This window comes from Heterodontus francisci, chromosome 7, assembly GCF_036365525.1.
Source record: "Heterodontus francisci isolate sHetFra1 chromosome 7, sHetFra1.hap1, whole genome shotgun sequence".
Taxonomy (NCBI): domain Eukaryota; kingdom Metazoa; phylum Chordata; class Chondrichthyes; order Heterodontiformes; family Heterodontidae; genus Heterodontus; species Heterodontus francisci.
This window is the reverse complement of record NC_090377.1, coordinates 116,917,830-116,942,225: the sequence shown is the minus strand read 5'-3', so window position 1 is coordinate 116,942,225 and position 24,396 is coordinate 116,917,830. Positions and strand designations below refer to the sequence as shown.

At 42.8% G+C, this 24,396-nt stretch overlaps 1 protein-coding gene across 4 annotated transcripts in view; it reads right to left on the bottom strand.

Moving 5' to 3' along the window:
• The window catches only part of agap1 (ArfGAP with GTPase domain, ankyrin repeat and PH domain 1), a 727,575-nt gene that overhangs the window by 71,307 nt on the left and 631,872 nt on the right, over nucleotides 1-24,396 (bottom strand). For all 4 annotated transcript variants that reach the window (XM_068035975.1, XM_068035972.1, XM_068035973.1 and 1 more), the window contains exons 14-16: nucleotides 16,732-16,886; nucleotides 14,397-14,487; nucleotides 12,256-12,478 (exon numbers count right to left, since the gene is read on the bottom strand). In XM_068035975.1, the coding sequence (XP_067892076.1) occupies nucleotides 12,256-12,478; nucleotides 14,397-14,487; nucleotides 16,732-16,886 (469 nt within the window). The remainder of the gene's footprint in view (nucleotides 1-12,255; nucleotides 12,479-14,396; nucleotides 14,488-16,731; nucleotides 16,887-24,396) is intronic.

The following is a 24,396-nucleotide window of genomic DNA, read 5'->3' as shown; positions in this document are numbered from 1 at the left end:
AAAACACTGATGAGTATGCACAACAAAATATTTGGTGCAATGAGAAATCTGCCAGAAATCCTGTGGTCAATGTCAAGGAGCATAGAGGAGTCCAGCACCAGCTTAGATAGGGCTTTGCGCAAAGCTTGCAGCCCATCCCTTCCAGTGTGTAAGTGGTGGCCAACTCAAGCAGCACACTTCTGGGCCCAACTGTGATGCTGTGTCTGATGGCTGATGTCGCAGCTTCCACTGCAGCACAAGTAGCAGCCACTCTACATCTCAGTGCTGCAGTGAAAGGTCAGAGTGAAGTCATGCAAGCACAGACGGCTGCCATCATGGTTGTGAGTACCGTGTGCAATAGGGCTTCCGGGGGGGGGGGGGTGGTGGGGCATGGCGGGAATCACAGAAGTCCAGCAATCTGTGCTGCAGCATGATTACTGGGACTGCTGAGTTGCTGTCCTGGAGGAAGTGGCAGAAGACAGCAACCATCCTCCCAATTCCAAACTCCATCAAAACCTTTGCTGTTGCCCGTCAGTCAGTCAGTCCAGAGTGCTGCCACCAATACCGAGATGCTGCAGTCTGCAGCGGGCATTTTAGGCTGCAAACAGCTCAAGATGTCCTCAAAGGCCGTCTGTAGTCTCTCACACTGAAAGTCAGCAACCTTCCACCAGCCATGCTGTGGCCACTGGGGTAGCACTGCTTAGTAGCACTAGGACAGGCAAAGGCACCTGCAAGACAGGCACCAAGGGAATGCATGAGGTGTAGTTTACAGTTGTATGATACGGCATTATTTCATTTATAAATTTGGTTTGGAATATTTATTTTGTGGTGGCTTTTATTTTTGGACTGAGGCCAAGTGAACACTGTGATGGTCAGTTTCAGAGGGAAGGGAAGGTGAGGGACTGTGGTGAGTAGGGAGTTGGGGTTATGCTTACTAATATCACACTTGATTGTGTTCTTCATGAACACCCTGGGCAGAAACGGGCTGGCAAGGCCTCCTCCCTTCCTCCTCCTCAGCTTCTCACCATATAGCTGGTGGCAAGGGGTGTCCCCTCCTGATGGCAAGGTCATGCAGCGTGCAGCAGACCACCATGAATCTTGATTCCCGCTCTGCCAAGTACTGCAAGGCTCCTCCAGCACTGTCCAAGCAGCGGAAGTGTTGTTTCAGCACCCCAATGGTCGACTCTCTCTCATTCTATGTGGCAGCATGGCTTTCACTGTGCATGTGTGTGTGGGTTACGCACTGGAGTCATCAGCCATGTCGTCAGCGATAGCCCTCATCACCCAATAGCCACCCTCTGGTTTATCATGGTGCTCAAATGCAGCTGGGTGAAGGACTGGCACAGAATGAAGGCATCATGACTGCCGCCAGGATAGCAGACATTGACCTGCACGGACACGCTGCCTACAGTCATACAACAGCTGGACGCTGAGGGATTGGAATCCCTTTAGGAACATAGGAGCAGGACAAGGCCAGTCAGCCCAACGAGCCTGCCTTGCCATTCAATATGATCATGGCTGATCATCCACTTAAATGCATTTTCCCACACTATCCTCATATCACTTTATGTCATTTGTATTTAGAAATCTGTCAATCTCTGCCTTAAACATACTCAATGACTGAGCTTCCACAGCCCTCTGGGGTAGAGAATTCCAAAGATTCACAACCCTCTGAATAAAGAAATTTCTCCTCATCTCTGTCTTAATTGGCTTCCCCATTATTTTGAAAACGTGGCCCTAGACCCCCCAACGAGGGGAAACAAATTAGCTGCATCTACCCTGTCTATCCCTTTAAGTATTTTGTAGGTTTCAATTAGATCACCTTTCATTCTTTGAAACTCTAGACAATACAGGCCCAGTTTCCCCAATCTCTCTTCGTGGGACAGTCCCGACATCCCAGGAACAAGTCTGGTGAATCTTCGTTGCACTCCCTCTATGGCAATAATATCCATCCTAAGGTAAGGGGACCAAAACTACACCCAGTACTCCAACTGCGGTCTAACCAAAGTTCTGTACAATTGAAGCAAGACTTCACTACTCAAATCCTCTTGCGATAAAGGCTAACATACCATTAGCCTTCTTAATTGCTTGCTGAACCTGCATGTTAGCTTTCAGTGACTTATTGACAAGGAAACCCAGGTCCCTTTGGACATCTTCACTTTCCAATCTCTTACCATTTAAGAAATACTCTGCACATCTATTCCTCCTACCAAAGTGGATAAACTCACATTTTTCCACATTATATCCATCTGCTATGTTCTTGCCCACTCACCAAGTCTCTCCAAATCCCCTTGAAGCCGCTTTGCATCTTCCTCACAACGCACATTCCCACCTAGTTTTGTGTTAACCGCGAACTTGGAAAGACTACAATTGGTCCCCACATCCAAATCATTGATATATATTGTGAACAGCTGGGGCCCAAGCACTGATCCCTGCGGTGCCACAATAGTCACAGCCTGTCAACCAAGAATGACCCGTTTATTCCTACTCTCTGCCGATAAACCAATCCTTAATCCATGCCAGTATATTACCACCTATCCCACGTGCTTTAATTTTGCTAACCAACCTTCAATGGGGGACTTTATGAAAAGCCTTCTGAAAATCCAAGTATACCATGTCCACCGACTCACCTTCATCAATTCTGTTTGCAACATCCTCAAAAAACTCCAACAGGTTCGTCAAACATGATTTCCCATTCATAAATCCATGTTGACAATGTCCAATAGATCGTTATTATCTAAGTGTCCATTTATCACATCCTTTAGAATAAATTCTAGCATTTTCCCAACAACTGATGGAAGGCTAACAGGTCTGTAATTCCTGTTTTCTCTCTCCCTCCCTTCTTAAATAGTGGGGTGACATTTGTAACCTTCCAATTTGCAGGAACCACTCCAGAATCTAAAGAATTTTGGAAGATGATCACCAATGTATCCACTATCTCCACAGCTACCTCTTTCAACACTCTGGGATGTAGAATATCAGGTCCTGGGGACTTGTTAACCTTCAGCCCCATTAATTTATCCAATACAATCTTCTTACTAATACTAATTTCCTTCAATTCCTCATTCCCCTTAATCCCTTGGATCTCTAATTCTGGGAGATTTCTTGTATCTTCCTGAGTGAAGACAGACACAAAGTAATCATTCAACTTCTCTGCCATTTCTCTATTCCCTATGATAAATTCTCCTGACTCTGCCAGTAATGGACCCACATTTGTCTTAGCCAAACGTTTCCTTTTTATGTACCATTAGAAGCTTTTACAGTCCATTTTATATTTTTTGCTAGCTGACATTCATATTCTATTCTCCCTTTCTTTATCAGTTTCTTGGCTCTCCTTTGTTGTATTCTAAAATTCTCCCAATCCTCAGGTTTACTACTATTTCTGGTAACTTTATAGGCCTTTTCTTTTAATCTTATACAATCCTTAACTTCCTTTGTTATCCATGGTTGACTGTCTTTACTTTTGGGGTTTATGTGCCTTGAAGGAATGTATAGTTGCTGTAAACTATGTAATATTTATTTAAAGATTATCCATTGTCTATGTGCAGTCAGACCTTTTAATGTATTTTCCCAATCTACCTCAGCCAATTTGCCCCTCACACCTTCATAATTTCCTTTCTTCAAATTTAACACCCTGGCTTCAGATTGAACCACCTCACTTTCAAACATAATGTAAAATTCTATCATATTATGGTCACTCATCCCTAAAGGTTCTTTTACAACAAGATTATTAATTAGCCCTTTCTTACTATATAATACTAGATCTAAAATAGCCTGTTTTCCTGTCGGTTCCTCAACATACTGCTCTAGAAAACCATCCCAAACACACTCCAGAAACTCATCCTCCACAGCATTAGTGCTCATTAGGTTTACCCAGTCTATATGCAGATTGAATTCACCCATGTATTACCCATGCCACATGCTTCTCTAATCTCCTGATTAATATCTTGCCCCACACTACTACTACTGTTTGGTGGCCTATAAACAACTCCTACCAATGTTTACTGCCCCTTGCTGTTTCTTAGCTCCACCCAAACAGATTCCACATTTTGTTCTTCCGATCTGAGATCCTCCCTTATTAATGTACTGATCCCATCCCTTATCAGCGCAACACTACCTCCTTTTCTTTTTTGCCTGTCCTTTCAAAATGTCCAATATCCTTGAATATTCAGTTCCCAGTCTTGGTCGCCCTGTCGCCACGTTTCCGTTATAGCAATTAGATTATACCCAATTACTCTACTTGGGCCTTTAAATCATCTACCTTGTTGCGAATGCTGCATGCATTCAGGTAGAGTGCCTTTAACCTTGTCTTCTTTACATTCTGCATTCTAAGCCTAGTTGATGCTTGCCTTTGTTTCACCTGCCTTCTATTGTTACTTGTTACTTTTCTACCTCCTGTTAACAGCTTTACTTCCTTCAAATTTGAGCTACCCCTCAGGCTCCCATCCCCCTGACAAACTAGTTTAAACCCTCCCCAACAGCAACAGCAAATCACTCTGTGAGGATGTTAGTTCCAGTCCCGTTAAAGTGTAGTCCCTCCATCTTGTACAGGTCCCACCTGCCCCAGAACCGGTCCCAATGCCTCAGAAATCTGATGCCCTCACTCCTGCACCAATGCTCCAGCCACGTGTTCAATTGATCAGTCCTCCTATTCCTATGCTCACTGGCACGTGGCACTGGGAGTAATCCTGAGATTACTGCTTTGGAGGTCCTGCTTTTTAATTTCCTTCCTAACTCCCTAAAATCTGCTTTCAGGACCTCATCCCTCTTCCTACCTTTGTGATTGGTACCAATGTGGACCACGACCTCTGGCTGTTGACCCTCCCCCAGAAGGGTTCCTGCAGCCGCTCCGTGACATCTGTGGCACCAGGGAGGCAACACACTGTCCTGGAATCATGTTTACTGCCGCAGAAACGCCTATCTGATCCCGACTATCGATTCCCCCATCATATTTGCTCTTCCACTTTTCTTCCTCCCCTCCTGTGCATCTGAGTCACCCGTGGTACCACGGACTTTGCTCTGGCTGCGCTTCCCCGAGGAACCATCACTCTCAACAGTATGCAAAATGGAAAACCGATTAGTAAGCAAGATAGACTCAGGGGACTCCTGCACTGGGTTACTGCAAAAGGCAGAGTTGACATGCAGCACCTGCAAAGCGATGTGCATACAGTCAATGGCACCCTGCACCATGAGGAAGCCTGAAAGCCTAGCAAGGCCACATGTTCATTCTGCCTGCTTGTCTCTGGCAAGAGAGAATAAAATGTAGCTGGCTCTCAAAGAATAGAAAACCTCAGTGACCTCCCTCATGTGACAGTGGATGGCAAACTGCAAGATTTGCAAATATCTCATCTCCAACCAGGAAGGAGCCAGACGTATAAAAATCCATCTCCACAGTCACTTTCACAGCCACTGGCAGTGCCGTCCTTGCCCTGCTCTGCAGTTGTGACTGCAACACAAGCAGATTTCAGTGAGGACCTCCTTACTGAAGCGTAGACATTTCACATATTATTCCTTGCTGAGGTTCAGGCAGGAAAATTGCTCCCTGAACACCCTGCAAAAATACAGCCTCCTGCTGAAAGCCCTTCTCCTCCTCCTCCACCCTCTTCCAGCAGCTTGTCCTGCTCTGCATGTTTATTCTCCAGGTCACGCTGTATTCCAATGGGAATGCCGACTAGTGTACCAATATGACAGAACTATCAAGATGGGGTTGGGTGTTGCGGGGGGGGGGGAGGAAGCGGGGGGTCGTAATCTAAAAATTAGAGCCAGACCTTTCAGGGGTAAAATTAAGAAACACTTATAGAGTCACAGAGTTACTTATGGCACAGAAAGAGGCCAATCGACCCATCAAGTTCATGCCAGCTTCTATACACAAAGAGTGGTAGAAGTTTGGAACTCTCTTCCGCAAATGACAACTGATGTTAGATCAATTGTTAAATTTAAAACTGAAATAGATAGAATTTTGCGAACCAAAGATATTAAGGGCTATGGGGCAAAGGTGGGCATATGGAGTTAGGACATAAATCAGCTGTGATCTCATTGAATGGTGGAACAGGCTCGAGGGGCTAAGTGACCTACTCCTGTTCCTATATAATGCATGGGAGCAGCGGGTTTTGCAGAAGTCTTGAAGTCAACAAAACATCCTTCAGCACCTGCCATGACACTCCCAGTAAACTTTTGCAATTTGACCCAACTACAGACAACACCAAGCACTTGTAGAATTGTAGCAAAGGCCAGAAGAAATCAACCAGCAACTAACCTGTCGGTACTTGATGATCCCTTTAAATTAGTGCTGGTTGTGGGGTGGGGGAAGTATGGGACCAGGGGTCCTTCCTGCTGCTGAACGTGTGTTCAGCTGTGCAAGGTTAAGGCAGGGCACTAGCTGGAGTGCTGAGTTCAAAAATAGCACAGTTGTCGTCAAAGTCGTGTAATACACTGATTGATGTCACGATCTGCCTGCTCTGCAAACCTCTGGTGGCATTCACTGTGCGTGCGTTAATACCCTCACTAATATGGTGGTCTAGCACGATTCACTCCATAAATGTTCATGCACGCCACGATGCCAAAACTGGGTGCTAATAAGCCCAATTTCTCACCCAGTATCTCCTTTAACATTCACACAATGAGCTCTCGAGTTAGTCTCCTTTAAAATTCGTGGTAATGATACTTAGATTTCTGGAGTAAATTTTTTCAATTAGTTGCTCTGTGCCGAGAGGATTGGTGCCCCAGATCAGGCTTCCATTGAGTCATAGAGACCCTGAGATTCTTTAAATTTTTCTCCATTTGTTGACTTACTAGCACATTATTCTTCTGACTTCATACTAACATAGGAACAGGAGTAGACAATTCAGCCCCTCAGGTCTGTGCCACCATTCAATTGGATCATGGCTGATCTATACTTTAATTGCATTGACCCGCCTTGGTTCCCTATACCTTAATATCCTTACCCAACAAAAATGTATCAACCCCAAAATTTAGAAATTTGCAATTGACCCCCACTCCCCCCCCAACTACTCTTTGTGTGAAGAAGTGCTTCCTGACATCACCCTGAACAGTCTGGCTCTAATTTTAAGGTTATGTCCCTTTGTTCTGGAATCCACCCACCAGAGGAAGAGGTTTCTCTCTATCTACCCAATCAAATCCTTTAATCATCTTGAACATCTCAATTAGATTACCCCTTAATCTACTATACTCAAGGGAATACCAGCCTAGTCTAACACAAGGTTGTATACTAATGAAACATTAGTTTCCACGCAGTTTTTATTGGATAGACGACAATGTCTTTCGGAAGTTTTGACAGTGCATTCCAGGAATATAACAGTGTTTGCTGAAGGAAGGATGGGGGGGTGGGGGCGGGGGTTCCTCATACAGAAAATCACTGCCCTGGCCTTAGCTCCTTTAAGATCTACAGCACCGATCCCTCGAGTTACATGCGTCTTTACATTTCACAAGTTAGCTTCTGCCTTGAACATTCACAGCACTAACCCATCATTACTGCTCCCTTTAAAATTCACAGCACTGGCCCTTAGAGTTAGTGTCTCCTTTATCCAACCCTTAATTACTGTGTTATTGGCACTCCTTCCCCCAAGTAATTGCTGGATTAGCCATGTAATACAAATTCAACGCTCCAAAAACAGGAGCTGAGCTGTCAGGGAAAATTACCACTGCATTAAATAAATTAATTCTGGAACAAGTTCAAGTTAATTCTGGCCACATTGATCTCATTTGATCCTCCACTCTCATCAACTCTCGATACGGACAGCGACGTATTGAATAAAAGCAGATCAACAAGAAAAAATGAAAATTTCAGACAATTTGTACTGAAAGATTTTTGCTCACAAGTAATTAAAAAGGTGCTGTGGAGGAGTAACAGTCCCTGTGTAAAAAATGGGAAGTCAATAGTCTTTCAGCAGACGCCAGCTTCAATTTGTTACCATCTCTGAGGAAGTTTCAGCCACGGTTCGGAGGCTGCTGATGACTGCAGGAAACTATTAAAGCCATTTACAGGTGACATTAACAGATTACCAGAAGGGGAGGTCGTAGGCATGTATCATAATCCAGATCATGTATGGATGAGGGACTGAAACTACAGTGCAAAATTCAGCTCCTCTTCCACGGTACATGCCAATACCTCCACCACCTGGAAGTGCACGGGAGCACCACCACCTCCAAGTTCCCCTCCACGTCATATACCATCCCAACTTGAACCTATATTGTCACTCCTTCATTATCGCTTGGTCAAAATCCTGGAACTCCCAACCTAACAGCACTAAGGATATACCTTCACCACACGGACTTCAGTGGTTCAAGAAGGCTGCTCACCACCAACTTCTCAAGGGCAACTAGGGTTGGGCAATAAATGCCAGCCTTGCACATGATGCCCACATCCCATGAATGAATAAAATATATGAAGCACAGATTTCCACTACCCTTTGTGTAAACGAGTGCTTCCTGACATCACCCCTGAATGGCCTAGCTCTAATTTTAAGGTTACACCCCTTGTTCTGGACTCAGTTCGTTTGCTAAGTCATCACAATGCCCAATGTGTAATGGTGCCAACCAGCCCCTGAAGGTTTGACTTACAATCCCCAAGTTACCTGATGCCAAAGGTGGAACAGTGAGGGAGAGACAAAAAAAAGTGGCAGCTGCAGCCCCACTCCTGATCACAGGTGTGAACATTGGGTGAAAACAGGATCTGGGTTATCAGTGATGTCGTTCTCGGTCCTCCCGCTCCCACTCCCTTCAGTCACATAGGCCACTGGGGAGAGGTGCCTGTGAACACTTGAGGCTCATTGAACCGTAGCCCAACAAGAATCAGACATTTACAGACAGGGCAAGCCAAAAAGAAAGAAGAAATTGGGGAAAAAATTAATTAAAAATAAAGACTTGTATTTATACAGTGATTTCACAAGCTCAAGGCATCCCAAAAGGATTTTGTAAGCAATGACGTACTTCTGAAGTGCTGTCACCACTGTATTTTTGGAAATTCGGAAGCCAATTTGCACAGAACAAGATCCCACAAACAGTAACGTGATAATGTCCAGATCATCTGCTTTTAGCTGTTGGTTGAGGGATAAATATTGGCCAGGACACTAGGGAGAATTCCCCTGGTTCTTCTTCGAAATGTGTTTTTTACGTCCGCCTAAGAGGCTTAACATCTTGTCCAAAAGCTCCTCAGTACTGCACTGGGAATGCCATACTGGATTGTGTGCTTAAATCTCTGGAGTGGGACTTGAACCCCACAACTTGCCAATTCAGAAGTGAGAGTGCCACCCTCTGAGCCATGGTTGACACTAATAAAGACAAATATGTGGCCGACCTCATTAAAATTGACTATTTCTGTGTGGTTCCCATATCATAAATGTAGGTGTACATAATTATGATGGGCCGGGTAGAGTGGATAGGAGGGACCTATTTCCCTATGCAGACAGGCTAATAACCAGGGGCATAGATTAATTGGCAGAAGAATTAGAGGGGAGTTGAGAATTCTTTTCACCCAGAGTGTGCTGGGGGTGTAGATCTCACTGCCTGAAAGGACGGTAGAGTAAGAAACCCTCATCACATTTAACAAAAATACCTGGAAAAGCACTTTAAGTGCTGTAATTTACAGAGCTACAAACAAGAGCTGGAAAGAGGGATTAGACTGCACAGTTCTTTTTCGGCCAGCACAGACACGATCCGAATGGCCGTCTACAGTGCCGTAAATTTTCTGTTTCAAAATAAGGCCAATAAATTAGAGTCAGACTTACCAATCAGTATGAACAAGGTATTGATGCCTGCCATAAAATTCACTGGTGCAACCAAAAAGCCTAATTATGGAATGGGTGTTTCTCTGTGGATTTTCCAAGTCGAGGGAAGACAGAGTGTCTTTTAAGTGAACTTTCCCAAGGTAAGTAAGTTGGGCAGATTGAGTTTCTCAACAAAGCTTATGCCTATGTTCACAAACACTGTGCTGCAAAGTAGTCTGCCAAGTATGTGTCTCTTATCGGTCTGAGAAAGTTGAAACTAACTAATTGATTATTTGAATTGACATTAGCATACAGCCACAAATTTCATCCACTACTGTTTTCTATCACTGTATAATACTCTCTGACTCTTGCTCCAATCCCATCCCCTTAAGAAGCATTTAAATTCCAGGATCGGAGGTCACTGTTGAAAAAAACGTCACAGCCATTAAGATTTTGATTCCTGCCCCTGGTTGTTGCAGTATACAGTATTAAATACCTCTACTAAAGCCTGTTTATAAATCACAAAGACAAGGATTTTTAATATGAATCCAGAAAATGCAAAACATGCAGCCCTTCTCAATTGGGAGAGCATACAGATGAGACCAGGTAGGCCAAGGATAACACACTTGCCCATTCTCCCCTCCCCACCCCCACTTCCTGCAGCCAAGTGTCTGGCATCTACTCTGCATTCCTCCCTGGTTATATGGCTGAAAATGACACATTTGCTTTTCTTTTTTAGCCTTCACAAATGAGAATGGCCTGCTGACCTCAATCTGTTGTGACTTCACACCATTGGAAGTGTGATGTTTCTCACCATGGACTGCGTTCCACACAGTGTGATGGAGGCCCTTGAATATAGTAGATTAAGGGGTGATTTAATTGAGGTGCTTAAGATGATTAGAGGATTTGATAGAATAGACAGAAAGTATTTCCTCTGGTGGAGTCCAGAGAAGGGGGTACAAGCTTAAAATTAGAGCTAGGCCCTTCAGGGGTGATGTCAGGAAGCACTTCTTCACACAAAGGGTAACAGAAATCTGGAACTCTTTCCCCCAAAAAAGCTGTTGGGGCTGGGGTCAATTAACAATTTCAAAACTAGATAGATTTTTGTTCGGTATACGAGGATTAAGGGAAATGGAACCAAGGTAAATGGAGTTCAGTTACTGAACAGCCATGGTCTAACTGAATGGCAGAACAGGCTGGAAGAACTGAATGTCCTACTCACTCCTCTTCCTATACTCCTACAGTAGCTAAGTTTACAGTGATGAGGAAGAGTTCAAAATATAGGAGGAGGAGGAAGAGATGAAAATGCAGGGTGAAGAGACGAAAGAAATCTTTGGAAGTGAGGAGGAAAAGAAAATGCAGGAGAGACAGAACGGGACTCCAGTTTTACTTCAAACTCTCAAGTCTCATATCTGTTTGGTATGAAATTTTAGATAGGTCAAATATTGTGAATATAAAATGAAATTGTTAACTGCCTCCTAAAAGGAATTTTTCTGTCTTTGTGTAGAGAAGTGTATTAAAGCAATCCGCCAGTACTCTAGGGATACATACATTTCTGTGGGGGCTGTCTAGTCCAACTGATCTCCTGGAGGGAAGTCATTAGGTGTTAATTGCATCAGGAATGATCCTCTGACTTTAAAATGCTGCTTTTATGCGAATCTTGCAGAAGGCCAACAGCCACGAAAAGTTGTCCTCAAGGTTCAGCAATTTGACACATAAGCGAGGTGTTAAAATGTAAATCCACACGAATGATGAAACTGGCTGTTCACAATCTATCTGCCTGAAATTGAAAACTATGAACATATTTACATGCTGAGTGAAAGGACTGTTCTAATCTGAGATGGCAAAGTCCAGTTGTGCAAGTGAGGCAGATTTTCTCTATTCTGGCGTTCCCCTCATACAATCATTCATTTCTATGTCACACGCTGAGCCAAACCTCTATTGGGCATGAAGTGAGCTAATGTTACGATTGACAGCTACTGGATTCTGAAAAGGACTTGCTATTTTTGTGGAATAGTATGTCAAGGATTGCATTGCTGAAAGCTCACCTGTATTTTTTTCTACTTCTGTGTAATTATAAATCTTGTAAATAAACTTAGTTACTAGCTTTAGCCTGAATGACATGATCGAACAGCATGGTGCTTTCCACCTATTTGAAAAGTAGTGTATCATGGGCAGCCATGCAACTGCATGTGTAAAATATCTCAATAACAGAGTGGTTTTTAATCCTTGGCTCGCAGTTCAATTTGCAGAGTAGGGGTGGGCAAGGTCATAGAGGGATTGAATCACAAGGATGAGAATTTTAAAATCAAGGTGTTGCCGGACCAGGAGCCAATGTATGCCAGTGAGCACAGGGGTGATGGGTGATAGGGACTTGGTATGAGATAGGATACGGGTGGCAGAGTTTTGGATAAGCTCAAGTTTACTGAGGATGGAAGATGGGAGACGGGCCAGGAGAGTATAGGAACAGTTCAGTCTGGAGATAACAAAGGCATGGCTGAGGGTTTGAACAGCTACTTCAAGAGTAACGAATAGAGATACATGTGTGTACCTTGTGGAATCCGGTGAGGGTTTGGTGCGTCCCTGAGCACTTCCTTCCCAGATGCTGTTGGCCACTTCATTCCCAATGGATGACATTACCCGGATGAGCTCCAGGGGCCAATCGTCAAGATCGAGGGAGCGGACCCGTGACAGGTGGGTGCCAAGGTTGCGGTGAATACCTGAGCATTCAATGCACATGAGGGCTCCTAGGTTCAAACTGGCCCAGTCTGGATCTGAAATAATCAAAGCAGCAAACAGCTAATCAAACAATGCTTAATAAATATCCCTTTGTGCAAGCTCACCTTCAAATTGGACAATGAGAATCCTTTTCTCCGCAAAGTTCTTCTCAGTTATAATATTTTTGATTGAACATTGGGCCCCTGATGACTTCTGGAGGAGTTGTTGAGGCAATGTGATAGGGATGAGGGAATACAGTTACGTGGATAGACTGGGGTTGTTCTTGTTAAAGCAGAGCAGTCTAAGAGGAGATTTGATAGAGGCAGTTAAAATCATGAAGGGTTTAAATAGACTAAATAAAGAGAAACTTTTTCCAATTGCTAAAAGGTTGATAACCCGTGGACGCAGAATTAAGGTGACAGGCAAGAAAACCAGAGGTGGCATGAGGAAAAACATTTTTAGGCAACAAATGGTTAGGATAGGGTGGTGGATACAGATTCAATAGTACCCTTCAAAAGGGAACTGGATAAATACTTGAAGGAGAAATGATTGCAGGGATATGGAGAAAGAGCAGGGAGTGCTTTTTGGAAAGAGCCTGGGACAGACGCGATGGGCTGAATGGCCTCCTTCCGTGCTGTAACATTCCATATCATTTAACACGCTCTCATACTTTCAGCCTGTTAAACCTACTGAGGTCAGGGATCAAACCTGGGACATTCTTGGTTTTTATGGCTCAATGACTCTCTGGAGAAACCCAGTGAGGTATGTGGGAAATATAAAACATAAGCTTATAACACATCAGTTGAGTAAAAAAAAATGCCACAGTGTATCTATAAGGTGATTACATTCCAACTATGCAATGAACAGGCTCCTTTCCATTTGACACTTCCAGTATTTACTTCACACAATAGACTCACACGCTATCGTACACTTTAACACTGACAGCTGCAATATAGCAGGAGCCTCATAACGGGAACACTTCTTGTGACGATCAAAGCATATTTTTCATCCAATTAATGGTGTTAACTAGACACCGTTTAAAAAGTATACATGATGATCCCTAATTTGGCAGCAATGCCTCTGGTAAGTGTCAAAGACCGAGTACTTACTCTACCTCTGACAGCAGATTTATACTAAATAATAAAATGGACTCTGTTGACACTTGGGATTAGGCCTTTATCTAAAGCAAGGTTTTCTGCCTAAAAATACTGGAACCCTGATAGAATGGTCTACAGTCACCTCTGGGAGTTGCTGCCAAGCACAACTGTGTTGGTCACTCAAAGTGCCCTTTCTAGTCATGAGATACACAGTACCATTAATTGTTCCTGTGTATATACGTCATAATAAATCTTTATAAATCACTGGTTAGACTGCCGCTGGAGTACTGTGTCTAATTCCAGGCACCACAACGCTGTCAACGCTTTGGAGTAGGTACAGAGATTTACTAGAATGGAACCAGGGACTTCAGTTATGTGGAGAGGTTAGAGAAGCTGGGATTGTTCTCCTTAGAGCAGGTAAGGAAAAATTTAATAGAGGTACTCAAAATTATGAGGTGTTTTAGAGAACAAATAGGGAGAAATTGTTTCCACTGGCAGGAGGGTTGGTAACCAGAGAACACAGATTGAAGGTAATTGGCAAAAATGCCAGGGGGAGATGAGGAGTTTTTTTTTTACTCCGTGGGTTGTTACAATCTGCCTGAAAGCAGATTCAGTAATAAATTTCAAAAGGGAATTGGATCTGAACTTAAAAAGGAAACTTTTTCTGGGCTGTGGCACAACAGCAGAGGAGTGGGACTAATTGGCTAACTCTTTCAAAGAGCTGGCACCGGCACAATGGGTCAACGACTTCCTTCTGTGCTATATGATTTTGTGATTCGATAGCATCTCCTAGAAATTTTCATCCCTCTGGTGAGAAATGGCACAGGGATTTAGAAAGGAAACAGCATTTGACAGAAAACATCTTTTCATCACTTACTTAGTGCCTCACAGTCCACACAGTGCGAGTTGCCACGAATGGTTCTGATTGACTGAAGGGCTATGGCTTCATTCTGGCTCGCCAGTCGTGACTGAAATAAAGCAAAATGATAGACAGTGCCAATAAATGTAGCTACAGCCCACGCACATTATCTATGCTGCTGTCTACTAATAAAAATGTTTCTGCAACATTAGCACCATTTTCCTGTGGCTAGCTAATCCGTCTTTCACAAATTAGCACAGAGCCATGTTAATACTTGCATGGGCAGGGGAGTTCTCCACCTGGCAAATATCGAAAAGACCATCCTGTGCAGAACTCATTCAATGCAGTTCAGTAGTTTTTGTCCCTCTTTTTTTTTTGGACACCCCTTGTGAAGTGACATTCACTGCTGAAACCAAAGGTTCCCTTGTGACCACCTTTTTGGGGGAACGGGTGGGCGTGGAGTGGGACTACCATAGTGGTGACTTACCCTTTGATTCCTCCTACACTTGGTCACCCTTCTGGGAAGCACCTGGTTTCTACTTGCTGGCTTCCTTGAGGAAAATGATGAGAGCAGAATCTTGGCCAATTATAGACACAAATCTAGGTGTTATAACTCTGGGGTACAGCACCTTGAAACTGTGCCATTCTCCAAGATAGAGCCCATTCAATATAAATATGTAAAGTATATTCAGGAGAGTCAGACCTCTAACAAAAAAATTACATACATAATCCTCAATAAAACTTCTTTGTCAACTGATAATCCAGATAATAAAACCATTAAAGATCCCCTCTTCCTGCTACATGGGCTGAGAAGTAACATTTTACGAAGCAATTGATTATTCACAGTATAATAAATATTTAATATGCTCAAGAAGTTAAATTGCAAGAGACAGAAAATCGAGAAAGTACTGTTGGTGATAATGATGGACAAAGTGTTTTAGCATAACCTCAAAGTTAGTGCTGGACCATTCAGGGGTGATGTCAGAAAGCACATAAAGGGTAGTGGCAATCTGGAACTCTCTGCCTCAAAATGCTGTTGAGGCTGGGGGGTCAATTGAAAATTTCAAAACTGAGATTGATAGATTTTTTGTTGGGTGAGTTTTTTTAAATTCTTTCATGGGATGTGGGTGTTGCTGGCAAGGTCAGCATTTGTTGCCCATCCCTAATTGCCCTTGACAACTAAGTGGCTTACTTGGCCACTTGAGAGGGCAGTTAAGAGTCAACCACATTGCTGTGGGTCTAGAGTCACACGTAGGCCAGACCAGGTAAGGACGGCAGATTTCCTTCCCTAAAGGACATTAGTGAACCAGATGGGTTTTTATGACAATCGATGATAGTTTCATGGCACTATTACGGAGACTAGCTTTCAATTCCAGATTATTTAAATTAATTAACTGAAGTTATTAATTAATTTAAATTCCACCAGCTGCCGTGGTGGGATTTGAACTAGTGTCCCAGGGCATTGGCCTGGGCCTCTGGATTACTAGTTCAGTGATATTACCCCAATGCCACCGTCTCCCCCTACAGAACCAAGGTGGATAGGTGGAGTTGAGATACTGATCAGCCATGGTGTAACAGGCTTGAAGGGAGGAATGGCCTCCTCTTGTTCCTATGTTCCTGCTAGTAATAACACCATAATTAATTTTGAGGCTGTCAGACAATACCCTGACAACAAGACAGGGATTGTTGCATTCTCTACTTCTAAACATCCAAGCATGAAATGCAGAAAGCCAGGGTCCATTCCTTTCACGCTCACCACAAAACTTACTCAAGAAACTTGCATTTTACTATAAATACTAACAAACTGCACAAAAAGGATTAGTGCTGTGGAAACACAGGACTGCTTAGTGGCGCCCGGTGTCCTTAATGGATCTTGTAAACCAATTGAAGATCATTGTTTGGCTCTCCCTGGAGACTGCTCTAACTGGGTTGTTATATACAGAACAAAATTAAAGCTCTAACAGTAAACTAATGAAAGGGAGCAGAGCATTTGTTATTCTCTGCAGTCTTGATGCCAAATTTTACATCAACTTCTATTTTACTCTTTAACCTATTACAGCTTTCCCATGAGGTTTTAAGTGGGGTTTTATTTTAAAATACAGTCTAACTATGTACTGAGGGCGACCGCACCAAACTTAGAATTGGTGGAAATAACGTAGATGTTTAAATTGAAACTGCTATGAGTGGACTGTCCTTTTAATAGCATGGAACTTTATTGAAAAGTAATGAGAGTACAGCTCTCAGCACCACAGCTGAGACATGGGAAAACATGAAAAGAGGAAGCAGTTAGGGTGCACGTTTCATCTGAGCATCGTCAGCAAGCCAAGGAGGACAGAGGAGCTTGGGAAATCACCTTGTTCTTGCTGCTTTCGCAGGACTGCAAACTGGCCAGAATCTGACTTTCAATTGCCTGGACCCAAGCGTCCCTCTCCTCGTAACAGGCGGCTTCGAAGTGCCATGTCTGACCCGTGAGAGAAACGATTATAAACTCAAAATTCTCTTCTTGCTCTGCAAAGAAAACAAAAGGCAACAGTCTGAACAAGTGGAGAACTTGGCTGGGGGTGGTGGGGGGAGGTGTTGTGGAGAGGGACTGGGTGCGGGCTATGTTAACACCTGTTTGAACCCAAGGTCCCTTTTTGATAATCGTTGCAATCTCTGTATTTCTTGAGTCACTTTGGAACAGGCAAAGGTCAAAGTGGAAGTGCAGGGACATATGGCTAACAGGTCAACAGGCTGTTAACGAGAGTATTCAGAGCCAGGCACCCAAAGGGTTAAGAATATTTCACAAGGAGACTGGGATCCCCAAGTGAAACTTAACCACTGAACTTTCACTGGCTAATGGATCTAACATATGTCTATTAGATTATATTGGGATCAGAAGTTAAACGGTTAAAAAGGAGGGTTAACATTTGGAAGTGATTACTGGTGGAAGAAAATTGACCACTATTTTTTTCATCATCCATTACAGAGACAACAGATGCATAATTAGGAATTACTGGTATCATTCAGAAAACAGCTTTGAAAAGCTGCCTAGTTTCAAAGGAGTGCTTTGCAACCTGATAGCTAACATTAAAGGACATCAGAAGATTACTCACTCCTGCTTATAATTTAAAAAAAAAGTCACAAACAGCATCTGGACAATCATCCACTGCAAAGTGAAGGAATGGAATTTGGAGAGAAGTTTTTTTGCTTTGGGAAAAGGAGTGAGGGACAGTGAGCTTCCCTGAACTCGATTTCAGGCTCTGCAGGAGCACTTGGGAATCTCCACCATTTTGTGCAACGTATTTAAGTACCCATAGAGGCACTGGAGAAAGTGCAAAAATGCCTTAAAGGATGATATTAGACCTGAAAAGGTACAACGAGCAGTAAAAGCTGAACAGGCTGCAGTTCTTTACTCCAGAAAAGAGAAAATGTAGGGGTGACATGATAAAGGTCTTTAAAATTATGAAAGGGTCTGATAGAATGGAGGTACAGAAGATGTTTCTGCTGTGGGCAGTCTGAAGCTAGGGGGTATAAATATACTATAGGCACTAATAAATCCAACAGGGAATACAGGAGAAATTTCTTTTACCAAGAGAGTGATTAGAATGTGGAACTTGCTACCACAAGGAGTGGATGGGGTGAAGAGCACGGATATATTTAAGGGGAAGCCAGATAGATACATGAAGGAGAACAGAATAGAAAGATGATGATGATAGGGGGAAATGAAGTAAATAGAATGGGAGGAGGCTCATATGGAGCATAAACGCCGGCATAGTGCTTGGCCTGAATGGCCTGTTTCTGTGCTGTAAAATTCCATGTAATCCCATACACAGACACACGTCCTCAGGACAGCGCTGCGGTTATTACAGAAGGAGGCAACAGGTCTACTGTCAAAACATAAGAGTTTGTGTGATAGCAGTGAAATGACAGAGCTGGAAAATGTTTCTGCTCAAATTTTACGGCAATTACTAATGCAGAAATTATCCAATCATTTGCAGTAATGCTTTTTTGAGCAAAAGACTGAGCGAATACTGGCCTTTGCAATCATGCTGGGAGCACACAGTAACACTGGGGCCTCAATCACTTGTAGCCGACTCCACAATTTACAATACAGATTCAATCATTTATTCATATGCCAATTGGTGATAAAAGAGTAGCTGTATTATATAGTAAAATATTTCTAAAGCAAACCAGAATCAATTATTTATACAGCAATGAAAAACTTAAATCGAAATGCAAGTATACACACAAGGCTTGTGGCTTATAAAAATACTACACACTGAGGGCCTTAGGCTCCATCCAATGTGATGGAATTTCACACATTAAAAAAAAATCCTAGGAGAAACACAAATAATCATGAAGTTATTAAATTAAAACCACCACAGAGAAGCCTGTAAGTAACATGGCGAGAACGCCACGATTATATGACCCGCTCGCTTTCCATTTAAAGTGACAACATTACCCATTACAACTTACTTACTGGAATGTGACCAGCTTTGCATTCTGTATATCATATAAATTTCCAGGACTACATGTATTAAAAAAAAAACCTTGAAATGGATTTCGGGCAGTTGAATAAATTGACCTCTTGACATTTTGTATAAAGAAGGAAACTAATTTATAATTTCCGTGTACAAATGAAAAAATTCAATCTTCTTTTAAACAAACGTGAGATTGCTGCCTTCGCTGAAAGCTTTTCAAGTCAATTTATGAACTTTGACTCTGGTGACCTTCAGCAGTACAGAATAACAGGCATAGACTATAAAGCACCTGAACATGCAAATGACCCAGCATGCACCAGCTTTGGATTGGAGGCCAGCTACAAAGAGCATTACAGGCAATGTTTCGCAAAACAAATTAAATACTGTACTTAAATGTCACAGCACACGATTGTATTTTGCCACAGATCATTACACCTGCTACTTGCACCTTAAACTGCAATAACTTGAAAAATATTACATCGAATGCCAACATGTACAAAAAGGGGGTGGTGGGTGGGGAGAATGGGAAATGGGTTTCTTCGAGTAATTTAAACATCACTATTCCACAGCTAGAGGGAAAGGTCAGAATTTAAGTAAAGAAAAAAGGAACATGTATGACATAAATGAAGCAGTTTAATAAAACAAAAACAAAACACAAACAAAATAAAAGCCCACACAAGTCGGCAAGTATGCTGCAGGCAAACTAATACCAATTTCTGCTGGGTAATCAGGTTTTAAGCTGGCGTTCCTCTTGAATTCATTACCTTCGGTGTTGGTGCTGGTGCTGCTGCTGCTGTATATGTTTCGCAAGCTACCTACACGGTTTAGTTTCCATGCTTTACGTTTGGCTGCGTCCAGAGAGCAGAGGGAGAAGAAGACAAAAGGGAGAGTGAGAGAGAGAGACGTCAAAGTCACAGCGAGAAAGTAGACAACTAGCAGGGGTGAGGGGGGTTGGTGGGGCTTGTTAAATCTCACGCAGCTAGCAGAAGCGTGCACACTCGATTGCTCTGCCTCTCAAAACCAGGACCTTTGGTGGAAAGAAGACAAGACTGGAAAAGAGGCAGTGCCCATACAGGTCGAGGCAGTAAATTGCAGCTTGCTGCGACTTTTCAGTCTCTCAATGCACTTTGTGCAGGTCTGAGCAGTCACATATTCACAGCATGGTCTAGATGCTTGAAATAGATCAAAAATAACAGTAGTTTTCTCAATGGAATAAAAAAGTTATCAAAATATTGTGTTTATCATAAACTAATGATGTTCAACAGTTGAGAATCATGTAACATTAAAAGGGGCTATTTATGTTCAATGCAGCTTGAGTGATTACCAAAGAAATTCAACAAGACGTTCCAGAATATAATTTTCCCGCTCCCTTTTTCCCATTTCTTCTGAAGCTGTTGACACTTGGTGGGCAGCATCACAGCCAAAGCCCAGTCCACGGAGTACCCATGGACCAGGCATTCACAGGTGAGGCTCAGTCCAGTGAGATGCCACGGATCAGGCATTCACAGGAAAGACCTGGTCCTTCCCCATGGACCTGCAAATTTTCCCTCTTCAAGTATTTAGTCAATTCCATCTGAATCTGCTTAGAATCATAGAATGGTTACAGTACAGCAGGAGGCCATTCGGCCTGTCACGTCTGTGCTGGCTCTCTGAAGGAGCAATTCACCAAGTGCCATTCACCCGCTTTCTTCCCGTAGCCCTGCACATTCTTCCTTTTGAGATAGTAATCCAGTTCCCTTTTGAATGCTTCAATTGAACCTGCCTCCACCACACTCTCAGGCAGTGCGTTCCGATCCTAACCACTTGCTGTGTGAAAAGGTTTTTCATCCTATCGCCTTCGCTTCTTTTGCCAATTACCTTAAATTGGTTTCCTCTGGTTCTTGATGCTTCAACCAATGGGAAGAGTTTCTCCCTATCTATCAGACCCCCTCATGGTTTTGAATACCTCTATCAAATCTTCTCTCCACCTTCTCTTCTCCAACCCACCACCCTTTCAGGCAGTGCATTCCAGATCATCATAACTTGCTGTGTAAAACGATATCTCCAAATCTCTCCACTGGTTGTTTTGCCAATTATCTTAAATCTGTGTCCTCTGGTTACTGATCCTCTTGCAGTGGAACGGTTTCTCCCTATCTACTCTATCAAGACTGTTCGTAATTGTGAATACCTGTATTAAATCTCCCCTTAACCTTCACTGCTCTAAGCTTCTCTGGTCTCTCATCCCTAGTACCATTCTAGTCAATCTACTGGGAGTATATCACAGACCAAATAGTGGAAACGAAAGAGAGGAAAAGATATATAGACAAATTAGATATAAATGTGGAAGCAACAGGGCATAATAATGGGTGACTACCTATTCAAAGGCAGAATGAGGTAAGAGTGTTCTAAGTGACAATGATTGGAGGGGTGTCTACAATGTGTCCACGACTGGTTTCTAGATCAGTATGGTTATTAGCCCAACAAGGAAAGAAGCTGAGCTAGATCTAGTTCTGGAAACAAAGAGAGGCAAGCAGTTAACATAAAGGTTGGGGAATAACCTAAGAAACAGTGACCGTGTTAAGGTTAACTTTAAAAATAAAAAAGGGAAGACTGAAAGATAAAGGTGCTTGACTGGAAAAAGACTGTTTCAAAGAGATTAAAAAAAAGGAGCTAGCCCAGATAATTGGGAAGAAAACAGTAAAATGAGTTTAAGGAAGAGATGGTTAGGATTCAGTGGAGACATATCCCCAAATGGAGTAAATGTGAGGCAGCAAAAGCTCAAAACAAAATCAAACCAGATATATAAAAATTATCGAAGGAAGCAAAAATGGTCAGACAGGCCAAGAGGAAGTATGAAGAAAGAAATGGCAATTGCAAGGATTCTATAAACAGTAAAAGAATGGTTAAAGCAAAGTTGGGGCTGACCAGTGATGAAGGAGGAAATATTTTTTATGGAGGATGGAGAAATGGGAGTAAATGAATACAGTACTTTCTGTTCTCACTTCAGAGTGTGGTCATGCGAGTGACTGGTACAGGCGGAGATGGTGGAGCAATTAGATAGGGTATATGTACACAAGGTTACTAGAAACATTGGTGGGATTGACAGTGCAAAGATCACATGGCAGCACCCTTGAATGCTAAAGGAGGATAGAGAGGAAAAGCAAAACTGTTGACCATAACCTTCCAACATCCTTAGATACGGAATGTGCCAAAGGACGGCAGGATTGCCAATGTAACACATCTGTTCCAAATGAAAAGGATAAACCAGGTAACTACAGACCAGTCAACCCAACATTAGTAGTTGGTAGACTTCTAGAGGCCATAAAATGGGATAAAATTCCGACTCACTTAGAAAAACATGGCTTAATTAAAGCCAGAAAACATGGAGTTGCGTCTAACAAACTTAAAATGGTTCTCTGAGGAAGTACAGTGTATTGATAAAAGAAATGCAATGGATGCTGTGTATATAGATTTTCACAAGAAATCTGATTTGTTGCTACATAGAAAGAAAGAAAGCCTTTCACGACCTCAGGCTGTTCCAAAGCACCCTCAAAGCGTAGTCACTATTGTAATGTTGGAAACACAGCAGCCAATTTGTGCACAGCAAGCTTCCTTTTTTTTGTTAATCTGTTTTTTAGCCATGTTTTTTGAGGGATAAATATTGGCCAGGACAATGAGGTTAACTCCCCTGTTCTCCTTTGTAATAGCGCTGTGGGATCTTTTATGTCCACCTGAGAGGGCAGACGGGATCTTGGTTTAACGCCTCATCTGAAAGATGGCACCTCCGATTGTGCAGCACTTCCTCAGTCTCTTTTGAACACAGTTCTCTACACATTGTTTTTATTAATTCCTTCACATTATTCTCCAGTTTTCTCCCCTTCTCTCCTTGAGGTACTGATTCACATTGGGGTACGGTAGCAGTGACCATTGGCAGCTCTCCAGTGCCTTGGTCCAAGTGGGCGTTCTCCACTGCTGAGCCTGAGCAGGGACTGCTTTTAAGTCCCGGCAGGGGGAGGGGGAAGTGCTTTGGATCTGTAGCTAGTGCTCCACATCACAGTATACGTACCATTAGAATGTGGCCTCACTCCCTACACGAAGAGTTCACAGTGTCAGTGACGGGTTAACACTGAGGGAAAGCTAGACACCTCCCTCATAAGCAGGAAAGGAAAAATCAGAGGCGTGGGGTATTATGGCTGGTCGCTCAATAGTGCTCCAAGTGGCTAGCTAAATTATAAGCCAACTTGTCTTCCTAGCCAGAAATAGTGCACGGCACAGAGATCCCAGAAAGGTTGGACTTACAAAATAATAAATCTGTGTTGCAATATTTTTCCAACTTTTTAAAATTTGACGTTCATTTTTAGAAAATGGTAAAAGAACAGAATACATGTACTGGAAAAGCTGTTAAGGATATGGAGACTCAGAGTTCAAAGCACAAGGCTATTTTGCATTACAAAGTATTAAATCAATTGCGTTTCACCAGAGTTCCAGCACTGTCATTATCTGCTATAGCTGGATATGATCCATAGATCCATATTATAGCCACAATTATGCTTTAAACCCAAATTAGTTTCACGTTGAGGTGGATTAATTCAACCTTGCTTGCTAGTAAAAGCCACGCTGGTCTTTTTAGTGAGCAGCGGGTTGCTTAGATGGAAGTGAAGTCTTAGCTTCCACTTGACTAGTCAACCACCTAGGTGGGCAGCGGCAGTGGGGATGGATTGCAAAGCCTTTCTGTCGAAGCCCAAAGAGACTACACTCGCTGAGTGCGTATGACTATGTTCTGAGAAGCACAAAGCTAGCGCTACATCCAAACTTGTGCCATGATGGGCAGCTGGTGACAGTTCCGTATGCCAGTGGGAAATGAGCTGGCCTTTTGTTATCAATGCAAACATGTTTTTATTTTTAAAAAAGCAATGAAAAAATATAGAGAGTTCTCAATTTGACAGACTGTCACAGTATAATGTCAGTCCTGTGACAGACTACACATTTTTTTACTTGGAAGTTTGTCTTCAATTTTAATCTTTGCATTTGACATGCTTCTTTCCTTCTTCACCTGTGGATTTAGTTCACCTGCTTTTAGTTTTACCTCTGTGAATGTTTGTAGCCCTCATTCCTACACATCTTCCAAAGGTTCAAGTTAAAAAAATATGGGAGTTCAGGAGTTGGAGTTTGCCAAGGAACATGTGAGAAATGTGCTCGCCTAGTGTCTGAAACAGTGTTATACAGGATAAGGGGGTGGAAGGTTATCAGGGGTAGGTGGAAATGTGGAGTAGTCAATTCAGCCATGAACTTATTGAATGGTGCAGCAGGCTCGAAGGGCCGAGTGGCCTACTCCTGCTCCTAATTCGTATATTCTCCAAGTCGTTCTCAACCAGTGACTCAGTTGATAGCACTCTCACCTGAGTCAGAAGGTTGAGGGGTCAAGTCCCACTTGAGCATGTAAACTAGACTGACATGCTAGTGCAGTGCAGCACTCCCTTAGTACTATCAGCTATGCTGCCTTTCGATGAGACATTAAACCTCTCAGGTTGATGTAGAACATCCCACAGTACTGTTTTGAAGAACAGGGGAATACA